Raw genomic sequence first — 20562 nt, forward strand, 5'->3', positions numbered from 1 at the left:
TAAGAACACAACTCCACAAATGTTCACTGACATGTGAAGTCCAGTTCATTTACCTGAGCCGTGAGATATAAGGCAGACACTGTAGGAAACTCCTCACTTCACTCTCTTCATGTGAGCAGCCTGTCAGCTCCACTTGTTTCTTCTCTGGTTGGAGTTTCAGCACTTCCAGGAGGACGGAGCTCTTTCTCTTTGAGAGGTCTATGGACCAGACTGCAGGAGCAAACTGGAAAACTGACTGTAATGATGGAAGGACTCTCAGTCCTGTTTCAGTCTCATAGTCCTTCACATGTGAGCACAGATCCAACAGGAAATCACCCATATCATCTAAAGGGAATGTTTCATATGTGCAGACTGACAGTAACAGCTCCAGTGTCTTCTCTCCTGTCTGCTGTTCTCTCTCTGCTGCTGCACAGAACAGATTCCCAAAGAACTCGGCGTCCCCTTCAAACCCGACAGAGGTACTGCAGAGAATTGAACATTTTGTTATGATTTGATGTCAACAGCAGAAACAAAGCAATGTATTACTGATATGGAGTGTATCTGCTAAAAGGCCATAAAATCCACTAATGAGATCAAATACAGATAAATCAATAAACCTGTAATTCAAGCAACAATGATTCCAACATGTGATTTTAGGCTGTTACTATATACAATTCTTCAAAAGATGTTTAAGGAATAAAAACCAGGAGAGTCATGCTACAGAGGAGTATCCTCATGTCCTTATCAAAGATTGTATGTTAAACTGGAGCACCACTCCTGAACCAACAGGATGGCTGAAAGGAAAACTTGAACCTAAACATTTATGAATCAATCAGCTCAAAGCCTGGAACACTGGACCACTAGTTTAAACATCATTCAGTAAAACTCTGTGAAACTTCATGATGTAGTAGTGAAGAATAGGGAGGATTTCCAGAGGAATTATATCATTTCCTGATGACATTTGTTTTGTTTTAATGGTCTTAGAAAACACTTGAGCAAAATCCTCTCATTCAGTCCTCTGGTTTATTCACTGTTTAAATCCTGCTCATTCAATGCTCACTAATTGGCTCTCCTAGAATTACAGTAGCAAATTAATTAGCGGCCAATCCAGCGTACTATAGACAGTGATGTAATGTTTATCAGGACTGATCAGTTAAAGACATTACCTCACCATTAACATGTACAGTGAGTTGCTGTATATGTAAGAACACAACTCTACAAATGTTCACTGAAGTCATGTGAAGTCCAGTTCATTTACCTGAGCTTTGAGATATAAGGCAGACACTGTAGGAAACTCCTCACTTCACTCTCTTCATGTGAGCAGCCTGTCAGCTTCACATGTTTCTTCTCTGGTTGGAGTTTCAGCACTTCCAGGAGGATGGAGATCTTTCTCTCTGAGAGGTCTATGGACCAGACTGCAGGAGCTGACTGGAAAACTGACTGTAATGATGGAAGGACTCTCAGTCCTGTTTCAGTCTCATAGTCCTTCACCTGTGAGTACAGATCCAACAGGAAATCACCCATGTTATATAAAGGGAATGTTTCATATCTGCAGACTGATGATAACAGCTCCAGTGTCTTCTCTCCTGTCTGCTGTTCTCTCTCTGCTGCTGCACAGAACAGATTCCCAAAGAACTTGGCTGCACCTTCTAACCTGTAGATACTGCAACAAGAATTGAACATTTTGTTATGATTAGATGTCAACAGCAGAAACAAAGCAATGCATTACTGATATGTAGTGTATCTGCTAAAAGGCCATAAAATCCACTAATGAGATCAAATACAGATAATTCAATAAACCTGTAATTCAAGTAAGACTGATTCTTACAGGGCTTTATGTGGATTTACTGTATTAAATTCTCCACAAAATGTTTAAAAACCAGGAGGGTCAGGCTACAAATGTGTATGCTCCTCTCCGTATTAAAGATTGTATGTTAAACTGGAGCACCACTCCTGAACCAACAGGATGGCTGAAAGAGAAACTTGAACCTAAACATTTATGAATCAATCAGCTCAAAGCCTGGAACACTGGACCACTAGTTTAAACATCATTCAGTAAAACTCTGTGAAACTTCATAATGTAGTAGTGAAGAATAGGGAGGATTTCCAGAGGAATTATATCATTTCCTGATGACATTTGTTTTGTTTTAATGGTCTTAGAAAACACCTGAGCTAAATCCTCCTAGAAGCAGGGTAGCCAATGAAAGAGCGGCCAATCCAGCGTACTATAGACAGTGACTTAATGTTTATGTGAACTGATCAGTTTAAGACATTACATTAACATTAAAACTAGCAGTGAGTTGCTGTAGATGTAAGGAACACAACTCCACAAATGTTCACTGACATGTGAAGTCCAGTTCATTTACCTGAGCCGTGAGATATAAGGCAGACACTGTAGGAAACTCCTCACTTCACTCTCTTCATGTGAGCAGCCTGTCAGCTTCACATGTTTCTTCTCTGGTTGGAGTTTCAGCACTTCCAGGAGGATGGAGCTCTTTCTCTCTGAGAGGTCTATGAACCAGACTGCAGGAGCTGACTGGAAAACTGACTGTAATGATGGAAGGACTCTCAGTCCTGTTTCTGTCCCATACAGGTCCAGTAGGAAATCACACCACTTATCTTTCAGAGGGGCTCCTCTATATCCGCAGACTGACAGTAACAGCTCCAGTGTCTTCTCTCCTGTCTGCTGTTCTCTCTCTGCTGCTGCACAGAACAGATTCCCAAAGAACTCGGCGTCCCCTTCAAACCTGACAGAGGTACTGCAGAGAATTGAACATTTTGTTATGATTAGATGTCAACACTAGAAACAGAGCCATGTATTACTGATATGTAGTGTATCTGCTAAAAGGCCATAAAATCCACTAATGAGATCAAATACAGATAAATCAATAAACCTGTAATTCAAGCAACAATGATTCCAACATGTGATTTTAGGCTGTTACTATATACAATTCTTCAAAAGATGTTTAAGGAATAAAAACCAGGAGAGTCATGCTACAGAGGAGTATCCTCATGTCCTTATCAAAGATTGTATGTTAAACTGGAGCACCACTCCTGAACCAACAGGATGGCTGAAAGAGAAACTTGAACCTAAACATTTATGAATCAATCAGCTCAAAGCCTGGAACACTGAACCACCAGTTTAAACATCATTCAGTAAAACTCTGTGAAACTTCATGATGTAGTAGTGAAGAATAGGGAGGATTTCCAGAGGAATTATATCATTTCCTGATGACATTTGTTTTGTTTTAATGGTCTTAGAAAACACTTGAGCTAAATCCTCCTAGAAGCAGGGTAGCCAATGAAAGAGCGGTCAATCCAGCGTACTATAGACAGTGACGTAATGTTTATCAGGACTGATCAGTTAAAGACATTACCTCACCATTAACATGTACAGTGAGTTGCTGTAGATGTAAGAACACAACTCTACAAATGTTCACTGACATGTGAAGTCCAGTTCATTTACCTGAGCCGTGAGATATAAGGCAGACACTGTAGGAAACTCCTCACTTCACTCTCTTCATGTGAGCAGCCTGTTAGCTTCACATGTTTCTTCTCTGGTTGGAGTTTCAGCACTTCCAGGAGGATGGAGCTCTTTCTCTCTGAGAGGTCTATGAACCAGACTGAAGGAGCAAACTGGAAAACTGACTGTAATGATGGAAGGACTCTCAGTCCAGTTTCAGTCTCATGGTCCTTCACATGTGAGAACAGGTCAAACAGGAACTCACACTGAACCATGCGATCATCATCATCATAGATGTGATATAAAGGAAATGTTTCATATCCGCAGACTGACACTAACAGCTCCAGTGTCTTCTCTCCTGTCTGCTGTTCTCTCTCTGCTGCTGCACAGAACAGTTTCCCAAAGAACTCGGCGTCACCTTCAAACCAGAAGTAGATACTGCAACAAGAATTGAATATTTTGTTATGATTTGATGTCAACAGCAGAAACAGAGCAATGCATTACTGATATGTAGTGTATCTGCTAAAAGGCCATAAAATCCACTAATGAGAAAAATACAGTTAATTCAATAAAACTGTAATTCAACTAAGACTGATTCTTACAGGGCTTTATGTGGATTTACTGAATTAAATTCTCCACAAAATGTTTAAAGAACCAGGAGGGTCAGGCTACAAATGTGTATGCTCCTCTCCGTATTAAAGATTGAATGTTAAACTGGAGCACCACTCCTGAACCAACAGGATGGCTGAAAGAGAAACTTGAACCTAAACATTTATGAATCAATCAGCTCAAAGCCTGGAACACTGGACCACTAGTTTAAACATCATTCAGTAAAACTCTGTGAAACTTCATGATGTAGTAGTGAAGAATAGGGAGGATTTCCAGAGGAATACTATCACTTCCTGATGACATGTGTTTTGTTTTAATGGTCTTAGAAAACACTTAAATGTGCAGTGTGTAATATGACATCATCAAGAAAGTTCTAGAATGCAATGCTCCCTGGGTAACCCCACCCCTTTCGAATAATAACAGAAGCTACAGTGGCCTTCAAGGACAAGAACAATTCTAAATTTTAAACAATGCACCTGATGACATTCCAACTATGACACTTTCAAGATGGCGGCACTAGGCTTTGGTCCAAAATATGCAGAAATATGGACATATATGAGACCCTTTTTAAGGGAAAAAATAATAATTCAAAACATTTTGTTCAGCTATTATGCACTAAATTAAATGTACTTATGGATATTATAATTGCTTTCTACAAAATCTGCTAGGAAATAAAACCCATAATTCTACACACTGCAGGTTTAAGCTAAATCCTCCTAGAAGCAGGGTAGCCAATGAAAGAGCGGTCAATCCAGCATACTATAGACAGTGACGTAATGTTTATCAGGACTGATCAGTTTAAGACATTACCTCACCATTAACATGTACAGTGAGTTGCTGTAGATGTAAGAACACAACTCTACAAATGTTCACTGACATGTGAAGTCCAGTTCATTTACCTGAGCCGTGAGATATAAGGCAGACACTGTAGGAAACTCCTCACTTCACTCTCTTCATCAGAGCAGCCTTCCAGCGCCACTTGTTTCTTCTCTGGTTGGAGTTTCAGCACTTCCAGGAGGATGGAGCTCTTTCTCTCTGAGAGGTCTATGATCCAGACTGAAGGAGCAAACTGGAAAACTGACTGTAATGATGGAAGGACTCTCAGTCCTGTTTCAGTCTCATTCAGGTCCAGTAGGAAATCACACCACTTATCTTTCAGAGGGGCTCCTCTATATCTGCAGACTGACAGTAACAGCTCCAGTGTCTTCTCTCCTGTCTGCTGTTCTCTCTCTGCTGCTGCACAGAACAGTTTCCCAAAGAACTCGGCTCTACCGTTAAACCAGCCAGAGATACTGCAACAAGAATTGAACATTTTGTTATGATTTGATGTCAACAGCAGGATAAGAGCCATGTTCCGTGCAGCATCTCTGCTGCGACACAGTAATTTGACACTCAGAGTTAACTTGCTTATACATACCATTGGACATTCTTCAAGCATCCAATCAGTTGTCTCATTCCTAGCTCTGACACCTCTGCACCCTCCAGGTCCAGACTTAGTTTCCTCTGCTTGGACTGAGTGACCACATAGGCCACAGCACAGCAGAGGTAGGGATCAAGACTCTCTCCACTGAGATCAAGATGGTAGTTCAGTTTGTCCAGAAAGCAGATGCATGCTTCCGGACACTGGGACTCGTAAAGGCACTGGCATAAGAACAGTATGTCCACATCATCATCACTGTCCACAGCACTCATATCATCTTGGTTACACAGACGAGGGGAAAATGTGGTTATCACTTCGTTGAAGAACCAGTTAGATGTATCTTTAAGCTCCTGAGCTGGAATGAGACACGTCATCAAAGTAGGATACTTCGGACTCAACAATCTACACATGAAAGGGATCAGATGTTTCATGTGTTTCATCTCCTCCGTGAGGCATTGCTGGAAAACATCTTTGATTTTATCTGAATTCTTCAAGAGCCAAAGTGCTGCAAAAAACTCCTGCATTGTGTAATGGAGAAATGCATATGTGGTTTCCGTCTCAGTGTGGGCGACTCTGATATCAAGTGATTTCAGGAAGGAAAGGACACAGCTGTCTTCACAGGTGAGTTTGGTCAGTATCACAGTTTTTGCTTCAGTGGCTTTAAAAGCCACTTCGGCCAGAGACAGTATTTGCTCACTGTTCTGGTTAATCAATGAATTCAGATCTTTGTTTTTTGTTTTGTTGCTGTTCATTTGAAGGCAAAAACAAACTATTTGGATGTATATTTCAGTTATACTGCATGGCTGTGGAGAGGCATCTGGTGTCTCAGAGGAGAAGCAGGCAGCCACCATTAGTGCGTACATTGGGACATGACAAAGAGTTAACAACTCCAAGTTTAAAACTTTCTCCTGGTTTTCACCTAGCATTGCAGATAAGTATGTGTTTATGGTCTGCTCACTAAAGCCTTTCACTTCCACTCTGAGAAAGTCCCTAGAACAGAACTCTTCTTCATCCTCCGGTCTGCAAGTTAAGATGACCTTGGCATAAGGGAGAAAGTCCTTCTTCACACGCTGCTCCACCACTGAAGAAGAGGGACCTGTGACTCCATCCAGAATGACTGTAACATTGTCAGAGTTCTTTATGTGCCGTAAGACCTCTTCCTTTCCTTCATCTGGTTCACTGAATTCAGAGAAGAGAAGATCTTCCAGAGTCCTGGCCGTCATGATGCGGCATGTTTCTCTCATGTCAAAGTAAAACATGTAATCCAGCTCCTTGTTGTCGCTTTCTGCCCAGAGTCTCAACAGTTCGTGAGTTAGTGCTGTCTTTCCAATTCCAGGCTTACCCACCAAGAGTATGTTTCTATCTGTTTTCAGCAGGTCACTTGGGGAATATTCTGGTTTACCCTCCGGGATGTATGTCCTTAGCTTTTTAGGGCGAGACATTCGGCTCTTCTTGCTCTTAGATTTCTTTATTTTATATGGAGAAACGCTTTCTTGTGTATCCAACACAAGTGACACGTACGACAGATCAGGCTTGTAGTTTTTTTCTTTAAACAGATTTGTGTTTGCCATCCAAAACTTGTTTGACATTTCTTTTGCCTTTGCCTTCAGCTTTGCCTGATATATGTGGCACGACTTTGGACCTGAACAAAATAAGCAGTGGGGAAATAAATATGTAATTCATTAACTGACTGTTTTGACTTTACACTAAATAAAAGATTAATATGTGTACACAGCACAATGAAAGTGCATGATATCAAAACATAACATAAAAAAAAATGTCAGAATTCTGCTTCATAATACCTTGTAAGTAGTTTGTATCCATTTGTGGGTCTTCATTGAAAGGAAAGCAGCTGATCCACTGGTGCAGGTCAAACTCCTTGTTTTTCTCTACGATCGTCTTCCTCGTAATGTCAATAATCTTGAGTAACTCATAGCAGGCCGCCTCCCCCTTTTTGATGACAGAGTCCAGCATAGCTCTGGTTTTATCGTAGTCATTCTTCTCTGCTTTTATTTTACTGACCTCGTCATCATCTAATACTTGTTGCTGATACAAGTTCTCCAAAATCACTGAGAGATTCTTTAATTCTCTCACCAGGTGCATTCTGGCACTGCTGACGTAATCTTTGGCAGAGTATGCTGTACAAGCCATGTGTCCGTCCCTCTGTATGTTCTGCGCACAGACACACTTTCAATGATCTGGAGAACAAAGCACCAAGTCAAATAAAATGATAATTAAATCACTAACTGTTAATGCCTGTGACGTTGTATTTAATATTACGGAAAACATCTTAACTCTTACAGATTAAGGTTTTTGCAGGTCTGTCTAAACTGATGCTAAATTGAAGAAAACCGGAGGAGTAGGCATCACTGTAATATCACATTTGGTTTATTGAATAGTATCTCGCTAACCAAAAATCTGAAGTAATTCACTCTCACTATTACTTTTGAGGGTGTCACTACTTCAGCCACAATTTAGTTTTTTGTCACTTGTCTGTTCCCATATTAACTCTCTTGTCATTTCAGACCCGGCCACTCCCCCCTGCTCTGCACTCCCTGCTGATTACTTCCACCTGGTCTAACCACACTCACCTGCTCCCCATCAGCTATTAGCCCCACAGTATATATACCGGTTCATTCCCTCAGTTCCCTGCCAGATTGTCTTTGTGTTACATTGCTCTCCAGCCATTCTGAATTCCTGCCTGTTTACCTGCCCGCCTATTCGTGTTTTGACCCAGCCTTTTTGGATTTTGGATTATCCCTTTGCCTGCCCCTCTTGGACTTGTTGCCTCGCTACCACCTGGTTTGATTCCTCATTAAACTTTGTTGCAATACCTGAACTGTTTGTTGTCGTGCTATTGGGTTCTGGCCTGCCATTTTGGTACAATCCTGACAGTACAATCTGGCCATAAGATGAACCCAGCCGACACAAAGGCTCTTAAGGAAGAAGTGGCAGCACAAGGTGCCGCCCTACACCAGCATTCGAGACAGTTCACCGCTATGGAAGTGGCTTTCCAGGAAGCTTCGGAACGCCACAATCAGCATTTTGAGGTTCTGAGCGGCCAGCTCCAGCAGCTCACGCTGGACAGTCAGACCCCAGCGGTTCAACCACCCACCAGCCCTCCTGTCCCTGCTGTCTCCCGTCCAGAGCCCCGCTTAAGTGCTCTAGAGCGCTTTTCTGGAGCTCCAGATACCTGTCGCTCCTTTCTGACTCTGTGCTCATTGACTTTTGAACTACAACCTCTCACATATCCCACGGAGAGGTCGAGAGTGGCTTTCATGATCACCCAGCTTACTGGGCGGGCCCGGAACTGGGGTGCCGCCGAGTGGGAGAAGCAGTCGGCTCTCTGTTCTTCTGTGGCTGCCTTCTCTGAGGGTCTTCGGAAGGTGTTTGATCATGCTACCCCTGGTCGAGAGGCTGCTCGGGGTCTGTTTAACCTGGCTCAGGGGAGCCGGAGAGTGACTGATTATTCCATCGAGTTCCGGACTATCGCTGCAGAGAGTGACTGGAACTCTTCCTCCCTGGCTGACGCCTTTTACAACGGACTTTCTGATGCCATCAAGGACGAGCTGGCGGCCCGGGATCCTCCAGGGGATTTGGACGTTCTCATCGCCACCGCTATCCGCATCGATGGACGTATCCAGGAGAGGAGACGAGAGAAGGTACTGACCAGCACTTCCCGTAGCCTTCCACGTCTTCCAGTTTCACCTTCCACTTCAACGTGTTTTCCTACCGCTGCTGCCTCTAGTGACCCAGTTGAACCCATGCAGCTGGGCAGGACCAGGCTGTCAGCTGCTGAACGACAACGGCGCCAAAGGGAGAACTGTTGCATGTACTGTGGAGAGGGAGGCCATTACGTGTCATCCTGTCCAGTAAAAGACAGGGCTCACCAGGAATCCAGAGGGCGCTGGTGAGCCGCATCAAGAACTTTGAAGGTCCCTCTCGAGCACTACTTCATGCCCAGCTCAACTTTAATGGTCTGTCCCATACTGTCGCTGTCCTCATTGACTCGGGAGCTGACACCAACCTTCTGGATCGGGGCCTTGCCATGCAGCTGGGTGTTAACCAGGAACCCTTGGCCGAGCCTATTGAGGCTACTGCTCTCGATGGGCGCCTCCTCTGCACTGTAACCCATCGCACAGTTCCTATTCATCTGGGCATATCAGGTAACCACACTGAATCACTAACCTTTCACCTGATTAATGCACCTCAGCAGCCAGTTGTCTTGGGGTATCCTTGGTTAATTAAACATAATCCACACATTGACTGGAGAACCGGTTCCATTCTACAATGGAGTGATCAATGTCTTGCGGTCTGTCTGAAATCTGCCTTGTTACCTGCCTGCAGCACCTCTTCTTCTAATGAATTCCCAGATCTCTCAGGTGTCCCGTCGGAGTACTACGACTTAAAGGAGGTGTTTAACAAGGTACGGGCCACCTCTCTTCCCCCACACCGCCCGTATGATTGTGCCATTGACCTCCTCCCTGGCTCATCCCCACCCAGGGGGAGGCTCTACTCTCTGTCAGCCCCGGAAACCAGGACCATGGACGAATACATAAACAACTCACTGGCAGCAGGCCTCATCCGTCCCTCTTCATCACCTGCTGGAGCAGGGTTTTTCTTCGTGGGTAAGAAGGACAAATCCCTCCGGCCCTGCATCGATTACCGCGGTCTGAATGATGTCACCATTAAGAACAGGTACCCCCTCCCACTCGTCTCTTCTGCATTTGAACTTTTGCAAGGGGCCTCTGTGTTTACCTGCCTGCAGCACCTCTTCTTCTAATGAATGCCTATCACCTAGTTCGCATTCGGGAGGGGGATGAGTGGAAGACGGCGTTCAATACCCCTAGGGGCCACTACGAGTACCTGGTAATGCCTTTCGGACTCACAAATGCTCCTGCAGTATTCCAAGCCTTAGTGAATGATGTGCTCCGGGATTTTCTCAATGTATTTGTGTTTGTTTATCTTGATGACATCCTCATCTTCTCCAAGTCCGAACAGGACCATGTGCAGCATGTCCGCAGGGTTCTCCAGAGACTCCTAGAGAACCAGCTGTTCGTGAAGGTCGAGAAGTCCGAGTTCCATGCCACTGAGGTGTCGTTCCTGGGATACATAATTTCAGTCGGAAGTATTCACATGGATCCCACCAAGATTAAAGCGGTGGTGGATTGGCCGGTCCCCACCACTCGTAAGAAGCTTCAACAATTTCTGTGGTTTGCCAATTTCTATCGTAGGTTTATCCGCAACTATAGTTCTGTAGCAGCTCCCCTGACAGCCCTCACCTCCCAAAAGGTAGCCTTCCAATGGTCCCCTGCTGCAGGAAGGGTGTTCAGTGAGTTAAGGTCACGGTTCTCTTCTGCTCCCATCCTCATCCTACCAGATCCAGAACGCCAGTTTGTCGTTGAGGTGGATGCGTCAGACTCCGGGGTGGGGGCAGTCCTGTCTCAGCGGTCAGGTAAAGACCAAAAGTTACATCCATGTGCCTTTTTCTCCCGCAAATTGTCCCCAGCGGAGAGAAATTATGACGTTGGTAACCGGGAGCTATTGGCGGTTAAGATGGCTCTCGAGGAGTGGAGGCACTGGTTGGAGGGGGCGAAGAATCCGTTTGTGGTGTGGACGGACCACAAAAACCTGGAGTACATCCGGTCAGCCAAACGGTTGAACTCCCGTCAGGCCAGGTGGGCGTTGTTCTTTAATCGTTTTGATTTTACCCTGTCTTATCGCCCAGGTTCTAGGAACGTCAAACCAGATGCCCTGTCCCGTCAGTTCCAATCCGAACATGTTCCCACACATCCTGAGAGCATCCTCCCCACTAAGATGGTCATCGGCGCAGTTACCTGGGACATTGTGGACAAGGTAAAACGGGCCCAGGCCGACCACCCGGCCCCCAGTGCTTGCCCTGATAATCGTCTGTATGTGCCTGTGAATCTCCGCTCTCAGGTCCTCCAGTGGGGACATTCTTCTCGCCTTGCCTGTCATCCAGGGGTTAGGCGCACTCTAGCCCTGCTGAAGCAACGGTTCTGGTGGGCTACCATGGAAGAGGACGCCAAGGAGTTCATCGCTGCTTGCTGTGTTTGCTCCCAGCACAAGATCGCTCGCCATGCCCCTGCGGGCCTTCTTCAGCCACTGCCTGTTCCTCATCGTCCGTGGTCCCACATCTCGATCGACTTCGTCACCGGACTGCCTCCCTCCGAGGGTAACACCACTATTCTTACTATTGTGGACAGATTTTCTAAATCTGCTCAGTTTGTTCCGTTGCCCAAGTTACCATCTGCCAAGGAAACAGCTGAAATTATGTTGCATCATGTTTTCCGTCTGCACGGCCTTCCCTGTGACATTGTCTCCGACCGGGGGCCGCAGTTCACTTCTCGTTTCTGGACAGAGTTTTGTCAGCTGTTGGGGGCCACGGTCAGCTTATCCTCGGGTTTCCATCCTCAATCCAACGGCCAGACTGAGCGGATGAACCAGGAGATGGAGACTGCCTTGCGCTGCATCACATCCCAGAACCCGTCCTCCTGGTCCAAGCAGCTCCTATGGGTGGAGTATGCTCACAACACACTTCCAAGTTCAGCAACAGGTCTTTCCCCCTTCCAGTGCTCTCGAGGATATCAACCTCCATTGTTCCCTGAGCAGGAGCGAGAGGCCAGTGTCCCGTCTGTCCAGGCGTTCGTCCAGCGATGTCGGCGCACCTGGGTGCGGGCCCGTGCTGCTCTCCTGCGCTCGTCCGACCGATACCAGAGATATGCCAATCGCCGTCGGACCCCTGCACCCGGTTACACTCCGGGTCAGAAGGTTTGGTTGTCTACACGGGACCTTCCGCTCCGGGTGGAGTCTAGGAAGTTGGCTCCCAGGTTTGTGGGTCCGTTCTCCATCAATAAAGTCATCAATCCTGCTGCAGTCCGTCTCCGTCTTCCTCGCTCCATGAGGATCCATCCCACCTTCCATGTATCCAAGATCAAACCCGTTAAAGAGTCCCAGCTCCAGCCCTCCTCCAGACCCCCGCCGCCCCCCCAGCTCATTGATGGAGGGCCTGCCTACTCGGTTCATCGTCTCATCAGGTCGCGACGACGGGGAAGGGGTTTCCAATACTTGGTTGATTGGGAGGGTTATGGCCCTGAGGAGCGCTCGTGGGTCCCGGCTCGCCACATCCTGGACCCCGACCTCATCACCACATTCCATAGGGACCATCCTGATCAGCCTGGTGGGACGTCAGGAGCCGTCCCTAGAGGGGGGGGTTCTGTCACTACTTCAGCCACAATTTAGTTTTTTGTCACTTGTCTGTTCCCATATTAACTCTCTTGTCATTTCAGACCCGGCCACTCCCCCCTGCTCTGCACTCCCTGCTGATTACTTCCACCTGGTCTAACCACACTCACCTGCTCCCCATCAGCTATTAGCCCCACAGTATATATACCGGTTCATTCCCTCAGTTCCCTGCCAGATTGTCTTTGTGTTACATTGCTCTCCAGCCATTCTGAATTCCTGCCTGTTTACCTGCCCGCCTATTCGTGTTTTGACCCAGCCTTTTTGGATTTTGGATTATCCCTTTGCCTGCCCCTCTTGGACTTGTTGCCTCGCTACCACCTGGTTTGATTCCTCATTAAACTTTGTTGCAATACCTGAACTGTTTGTTGTCGTGCTATTGGGTTCTGGCCTGCCATTTTGGTACAATCCTGACAGTACAATCTGGCCATAAGATGAACCCAGCCGACACAAAGGCTCTTAAGGAAGAAGTGGCAGCACAAGGTGCCGCCCTACACCAGCATTCGAGACAGTTCACCGCTATGGAAGTGGCTTTCCAGGAAGCTTCGGAACGCCACAATCAGCATTTTGAGGTTCTGAGCGGCCAGCTCCAGCAGCTCACGCTGGACAGTCAGACCCCAGCGGTTCAACCACCCACCAGCCCTCCTGTCCCTGCTGTCTCCCGTCCAGAGCCCCGCTTAAGTGCTCTAGAGCGCTTTTCTGGAGCTCCAGATACCTGTCGCTCCTTTCTGACTCTGTGCTCATTGACTTTTGAACTACAACCTCTCACATATCCCACGGAGAGGTCGAGAGTGGCTTTCATGATCACCCAGCTTACTGGGCGGGCCCGGAACTGGGGTGCCGCCGAGTGGGAGAAGCAGTCGGCTCTCTGTTCTTCTGTGGCTGCCTTCTCTGAGGGTCTTCGGAAGGTGTTTGATCATGCTACCCCTGGTCGAGAGGCTGCTCGGGGTCTGTTTAACCTGGCTCAGGGGAGCCGGAGAGTGACTGATTATTCCATCGAGTTCCGGACTATCGCTGCAGAGAGTGACTGGAACTCTTCCTCCCTGGCTGACGCCTTTTACAACGGACTTTCTGATGCCATCAAGGACGAGCTGGCGGCCCGGGATCCTCCAGGGGATTTGGACGTTCTCATCGCCACCGCTATCCGCATCGATGGACGTATCCAGGAGAGGAGACGAGAGAAGGTACTGACCAGCACTTCCCGTAGCCTTCCACGTCTTCCAGTTTCACCTTCCACTTCAACGTGTTTTCCTACCGCTGCTGCCTCTAGTGACCCAGTTGAACCCATGCAGCTGGGCAGGACCAGGCTGTCAGCTGCTGAACGACAACGGCGCCAAAGGGAGAACTGTTGCATGTACTGTGGAGAGGGAGGCCATTACGTGTCATCCTGTCCAGTAAAAGACAGGGCTCACCAGGAATCCAGAGGGCGCTGGTGAGCCGCATCAAGAACTTTGAAGGTCCCTCTCGAGCACTACTTCATGCCCAGCTCAACTTTAATGGTCTGTCCCATACTGTCGCTGTCCTCATTGACTCGGGAGCTGACACCAACCTTCTGGATCGGGGCCTTGCCATGCAGCTGGGTGTTAACCAGGAACCCTTGGCCGAGCCTATTGAGGCTACTGCTCTCGATGGGCGCCTCCTCTGCACTGTAACCCATCGCACAGTTCCTATTCATCTGGGCATATCAGGTAACCACACTGAATCACTAACCTTTCACCTGATTAATGCACCTCAGCAGCCAGTTGTCTTGGGGTATCCTTGGTTAATTAAACATAATCCACACATTGACTGGAGAACCGGTTCCATTCTACAATGGAGTGATCAATGTCTTGCGGTCTGTCTGAAATCTGCCTTGTTACCTGCCTGCAGCACCTCTTCTTCTAATGAATTCCCAGATCTCTCAGGTGTCCCGTCGGAGTACTACGACTTAAAGGAGGTGTTTAACAAGGTACGGGCCACCTCTCTTCCCCCACACCGCCCGTATGATTGTGCCATTGACCTCCTCCCTGGCTCATCCCCACCCAGAGGGAGGCTCTACTCTCTGTCAGCCCCGGAAACCAGGACCATGGACGAATACATAAACAACTCACTGGCAGCAGGCCTCATCCGTCCCTCTTCATCACCTGCTGGAGCAGGGTTTTTCTTCGTGGGTAAGAAGGACAAATCCCTCCGGCCCTGCATCGATTACCGCGGTCTGAATGATGTCACCATTAAGAACAGGTACCCCCTCCCACTCGTCTCTTCTGCATTTGAACTTTTGCAAGGGGCCTCTGTGTTTACCAAGCTTGATCTCAGGAATGCCTATCACCTAGTTCGCATTCGGGAGGGGGATGAGTGGAAGACGGCGTTCAATACCCCTAGGGGCCACTACGAGTACCTGGTAATGCCTTTCGGACTCACAAATGCTCCTGCAGTATTCCAAGCCTTAGTGAATGATGTGCTCCGGGATTTTCTCAATGTATTTGTGTTTGTTTATCTTGATGACATCCTCATCTTCTCCAAGTCCGAACAGGACCATGTGCAGCATGTCCGCAGGGTTCTCCAGAGACTCCTAGAGAACCAGCTGTTCGTGAAGGTCGAGAAGTCCGAGTTCCATGCCACTGAGGTGTCGTTCCTGGGATACATAATTTCAGTCGGAAGTATTCACATGGATCCCACCAAGATTAAAGCGGTGGTGGATTGGCCGGTCCCCACCACTCGTAAGAAGCTTCAACAATTTCTGGGGTTTGCCAATTTCTATCGTAGGTTTATCCGCAACTATAGTTCTGTAGCAGCTCCCCTGACAGCCCTCACCTCCCAAAAGGTAGCCTTCCAATGGTCCCCTGCTGCAGGAAGGGTGTTCAGTGAGTTAAGGTCACGGTTCTCTTCTGCTCCCATCCTCATCCTACCAGATCCAGAACGCCAGTTTGTCGTTGAGGTGGATGCGTCAGACTCCGGGGTGGGGGCAGTCCTGTCTCAGCGGTCAGGTAAAGACCAAAAGTTACATCCATGTGCCTTTTTCTCCCGCAAATTGTCCCCAGCGGAGAGAAATTATGACGTTGGTAACCGGGAGCTATTGGCGGTTAAGATGGCTCTCGAGGAGTGGAGGCACTGGTTGGAGGGGGCGAAGAATCCGTTTGTGGTGTGGACGGACCACAAAAACCTGGAGTACATCCGGTCAGCCAAACGGTTGAACTCCCGTCAGGCCAGGTGGGCGTTGTTCTTTAATCATTTTGATTTTACCCTGTCTTATCGCCCAGGTTCTAGGAACGTCAAACCAGATGCCCTGTCCCGTCAGTTCCAATCCGAACATGTTCCCACACATCCTGAGAGCATCCTCCCCACTAAGATGGTCATCGGCGCAGTTACCTGGGACATTGTGGACAAGGTAAAACGGGCCCAGGCCGACCACCCGGCCCCCAGTGCTTGCCCTGATAATCGTCTGTATGTGCCTGTGAATCTCCGCTCTCAGGTCCTCCAGTGGGGACATTCTTCTCGCCTTGCCTGTCATCCAGGGGTTAGGCGCACTCTAGCCCTGCTGAAGCAACGGTTCTGGTGGGCTACCATGGAAGAGGACGCCAAGGAGTTCATCGCTGCTTGCTGTGTTTGCTCCCAGCACAAGATCGCTCGCCATGCCCCTGCGGGCCTTCTTCAGCCACTGCCTGTTCCTCATCGTCCGTGGTCCCACATCTCGATCGACTTCGTCACCGGACTGCCTCCCTCCGAGGGTAACACCACTATTCTTACTATTGTGGACAGATTTTCTAAATCTGCTCAGTTTGTTCCGTTGCCCAAGTTACCATCTGCCAAGGAAACAGCTGAAATTATGTTGCATCATGTTTTCCGTCTGCACGGCCTTCCCTGTGACATTGTCTCCGACCGGGGGCCGCAGTTCACTTCTCGTTTCTGGACAGAGTTTTGTCAGCTGTTGGGGGCCACGGTCAGCTTATCCTCGGGTTTCCATCCTCAATCCAACGGCCAGACTGAGCGGATGAACCAGGAGATGGAGACTGCCTTGCGCTGCATCACATCCCAGAACCCGTCCTCCTGGTCCAAGCAGCTCCTATGGGTGGAGTATGCTCACAACACACTTCCAAGTTCAGCAACAGGTCTTTCCCCCTTCCAGTGCTCTCGAGGATATCAACCTCCATTGTTCCCTGAGCAGGAGCGAGAGGCCAGTGTCCCGTCTGTCCAGGCGTTCGTCCAGCGATGTCGGCGCACCTGGGTGCGGGCCCGTGCTGCTCTCCTGCGCTCGTCCGACCGATACCAGAGATATGCCAATCGCCGTCGGACCCCTGCACCCGGTTACACTCCGGGTCAGAAGGTTTGGTTGTCTACACGGGACCTTCCGCTCCGGGTGGAGTCTAGGAAGTTGGCTCCCAGGTTTGTGGGTCCGTTCTCCATCAATAAAGTCATCAATCCTGCTGCAGTCCGTCTCCGTCTTCCTCGCTCCATGAGGATCCATCCCACCTTCCATGTATCCAAGATCAAACCCGTTAAAGAGTCCCAGCTCCAGCCCTCCTCCAGACCCCCGCCGCCCCCCCAGCTCATTGATGGAGGGCCTGCCTACTCGGTTCATCGTCTCATCAGGTCGCGACGACGGGGAAGGGGTTTCCAATACTTGGTTGATTGGGAGGGTTATGGCCCTGAGGAGCGCTCGTGGGTCCCGGCTCGCCACATCCTGGACCCCGACCTCATCACCACATTCCATAGGGACCATCCTGATCAGCCTGGTGGGACGTCAGGAGCCGTCCCTAGAGGGGGGGGTTCTGTCACTACTTCAGCCACAATTTAGTTTTTTGTCACTTGTCTGTTCCCATATTAACTCTCTTGTCATTTCAGACCCGGCCACTCCCCCCTGCTCTGCACTCCCTGCTGATTACTTCCACCTGGTCTAACCACACTCACCTGCTCCCCATCAGCTATTAGCCCCACAGTATATATACCGGTTCATTCCCTCAGTTCCCTGCCAGATTGTCTTTGTGTTACATTGCTCTCCAGCCATTCTGAATTCCTGCCTGTTTACCTGCCCGCCTATTCGTGTTTTGACCCAGCCTTTTTGGATTTTGGATTATCCCTTTGCCTGCCCCTCTTGGACTTGTTGCCTCGCTACCACCTGGTTTGATTCCTCATTAAACTTTGTTGCAATACCTGAACTGTTTGTTGTCGTGCTATTGGGTTCTGGCCTGCCATTTTGGTACAATCCTGACAGAGGGATGCAACAACAAATTGATAAAAATTTCTTATTAAAAGCATTGGCAACAAATTTGGTTACCAATTCTTAAATCCATGTTTAAATAGGCAGGATATAGAGCTAGTTTGCTTGGAAAAAAGTTGCAAACATGTCAAATGTGATGTGTTCAGGTCGGCTCAGTAATATGATTGATGTGTTCAAATGAAAAAAATAAAAATAAATTGATTTTGGCGAGAAACTTGAATAATCAATTTTGGTGAAAAACTTGTTTTCCCAGCAATATAAAATAGATAGTAAAGATGGAATTATGACCTGTTTAACGTCCTATCTTGAGCTAGGATCATCGTATGAGCAATTAAAGCAATAATACAAGTTCTATTTCAACAAAATAATAGAAAAGTATCATGGTATCAATAAAGACTCGTTCAGGGGTATCGATAACGGTATCAACATCACTAAAAATTAACGATCCCCATCACTACATCTGAGAGAAACTAAGATGATTTAATTGTTTGTCCATTAGTATTGACAGGTTTAATATCTTCTCATCAGTTAATTGGTTAACCATGGACAGTGTCTCCTATTCTCCAGGTTTCTACTTTCTAATTGGCTTTTTGTAGATAGTAACTCACATTATATTCAATATTTTTGTATGAAATGTGTCATATAAATAATCTCAAAATGAACAGAAACTGCTTTGACAATTGTACTGTATGAAAGAGGTATGTAGTATGAAATGTTTGCAGATTTGTGTTAACGATGCTAATTCCATGCAGCTAACCACAAACTGCACCATTGGGAACTGTCATACCAATCAACCAATCTTGGAAAGATACCCTCTGTGTTTAGTCTTATTTTGGAGCCAAGAACAAGACAAATATGAATATGAATGTTTAGAGCAAGTACACTGGTCTGAGCCTGTAGTAACATTAAACTGGACAAACCTCACATGCACTTTTCAGAGGCCAGGTAATCTATAAGAGCTGCCAGCAGCTATTTAAGTTTTTCAGATGAAGATGAACTTTCAAAGTGGCCAACCTTCACAGACCTTGAGCAGGCAGATTTTTGGGGAGAAACGACCACTCCATAATCAGCTAGTTGGGTATTTAGGCTGGAATATGGAGCTGTCAATATGTGGCAAACTTTATGTTTATGTTTCATAAGGAGGACATTTCATCATTGGTATTGGAGATTTAATGGAAACATCATCCTCAAAATATATAACTACATTTATTTACTCCCTGTGACCCCCGAAAAACAATCTCTTCCTGACCCACCAGGTTGAGAATTGATTGTCTACTCTAGACCAAATCATACAGAGAATATATCAGAGAGAGACACTTACATATGGACCTCAAAGTCTCCTCGGATGATGGTCAATCCCATCAGCTGCTGCTCAGTGCCTTTGGTAGGGGAGAACGGGGTAATTTGTCACATGGGTTGGATGTCACATTCGTTATATCTCGCCACCAGAGCGCGCTAGCTCTGAAATGTTGATATAAAAAAGGTCCAGAATTGGGATCAGAGGTCACATACATAGACTTCCTTGGAGGAAGACAGCTGCATTTCAGGTGAGAGGATGTTTTGTGTTTTTCATGTCAAATTCAAAATATTTTGCTTCTCAGTATTTTTCTTCTAGGCTTTTACACAATGGGTTTATAACAAAACACTTGTTACCCTCAGAAAGTGTGAAGGGTAAGCTATAGTTTAGATTGTTGTTAGCAAGCTAATTAGTTGTCAGATGGTTGTTGGCCTTGATGCTAGCAAGAAATTCAGGTTGGGGTTGGTCGTCAAATTTTTTGGGGGGTTGGTTGTCACATGTTATCTCAAGGCTGCAGCCAGAAAAGGAACCCAATAACGAGAGAAATTGTCAAGCTGTATCCTCACTGACACCCCAGAGAAGGAAAGAATAGAGCAGGAAAAGGCAGCTAGCAAGCAAAAGAAAAAAGGGCAACAAAATCAAAACAACCCAGTGCATCCCAAACTAGACCAGCTGCCAAGGTTATGTAGGCCTATTTGTCAACTTGACAATGCAATTAAACTTCCAAATTTGGTTCTGCCTCATTGCCTTCTTTTTAAGATTTTTCCCATTAAGATAACATTGTGACAAACAACCCCATAGTGTGTGACAACCGACCCCTTGATGGGGTTGGTTGTCACAATGTGTCAGAGTGTCTTTGATGGTAAATTACTTCTTCATTACAATAAGTTGGAAAAAAAGAGAGACACACATTTCAAGCCAACACCTTAAAGCGGATACGAGTAACATTTAAATATCTTTTAAACAACCTCATGTTTCCTCTGATAATCATAAATTACCTTTAACAGCAAACGAGACCATCAGTGCAAAGAAAGACGTTTTTATATAGTTTTTATTACTGCTTTTGGTCTGGTCGCACACCCAGTCCGATTTTCGGTTCGCTCGTGCAGGCTCTATGGTCACATATCCGTATTGGTTGCAGATTTCAGTGTGGCGCTGCAACGCGATTTGAGAAGCCTATCCCTCCAGGTGAGGGAAGGGGAGCGGGAGCCTTGTTTGAGACAGTTATTTGTCGTCATAAATGACTGATAACGGGGCTGAACCATCAAAGAAAAAAAAGAGAATGCAATGAAGAAAAGCGAAAAGGGAGAGTGAGTGATAGGCGGGCGGGAGGA

The 20562-nt window shown here is 46.8% G+C and overlaps 1 protein-coding gene across 1 annotated transcript; it reads right to left on the reverse strand.

The window, feature by feature from the left end:
• Positions 1-49: 49 nt before the first annotated feature.
• On the reverse strand, positions 50-19389 carry LOC307269931 (uncharacterized protein; the record flags this gene model as incomplete). The annotated part of the gene is made up of 8 exons (XM_080053017.1): positions 19253-19389; positions 7274-7669; positions 5469-7113; positions 4951-5343; positions 3446-3880; positions 2346-2738; positions 1238-1642; positions 50-461 (listed from the first exon to the last, which is right to left on the reverse strand). Exons 2-8 carry the CDS (start codon positions 7620-7622, stop codon positions 50-52), a joined length of 4032 nt encoding a protein of 1343 aa, XP_079909143.1. The 5' UTR covers positions 7623-7669; positions 19253-19389.
• Positions 19390-20562: the final 1173 nt, after the last annotated feature.

Source organism: Ammodytes marinus, assembly GCF_949987685.1.
Source record: "Ammodytes marinus genome assembly, chromosome: 24".
Classification (NCBI taxonomy): Eukaryota; Metazoa; Chordata; class Actinopteri; order Uranoscopiformes; family Ammodytidae; genus Ammodytes; species Ammodytes marinus.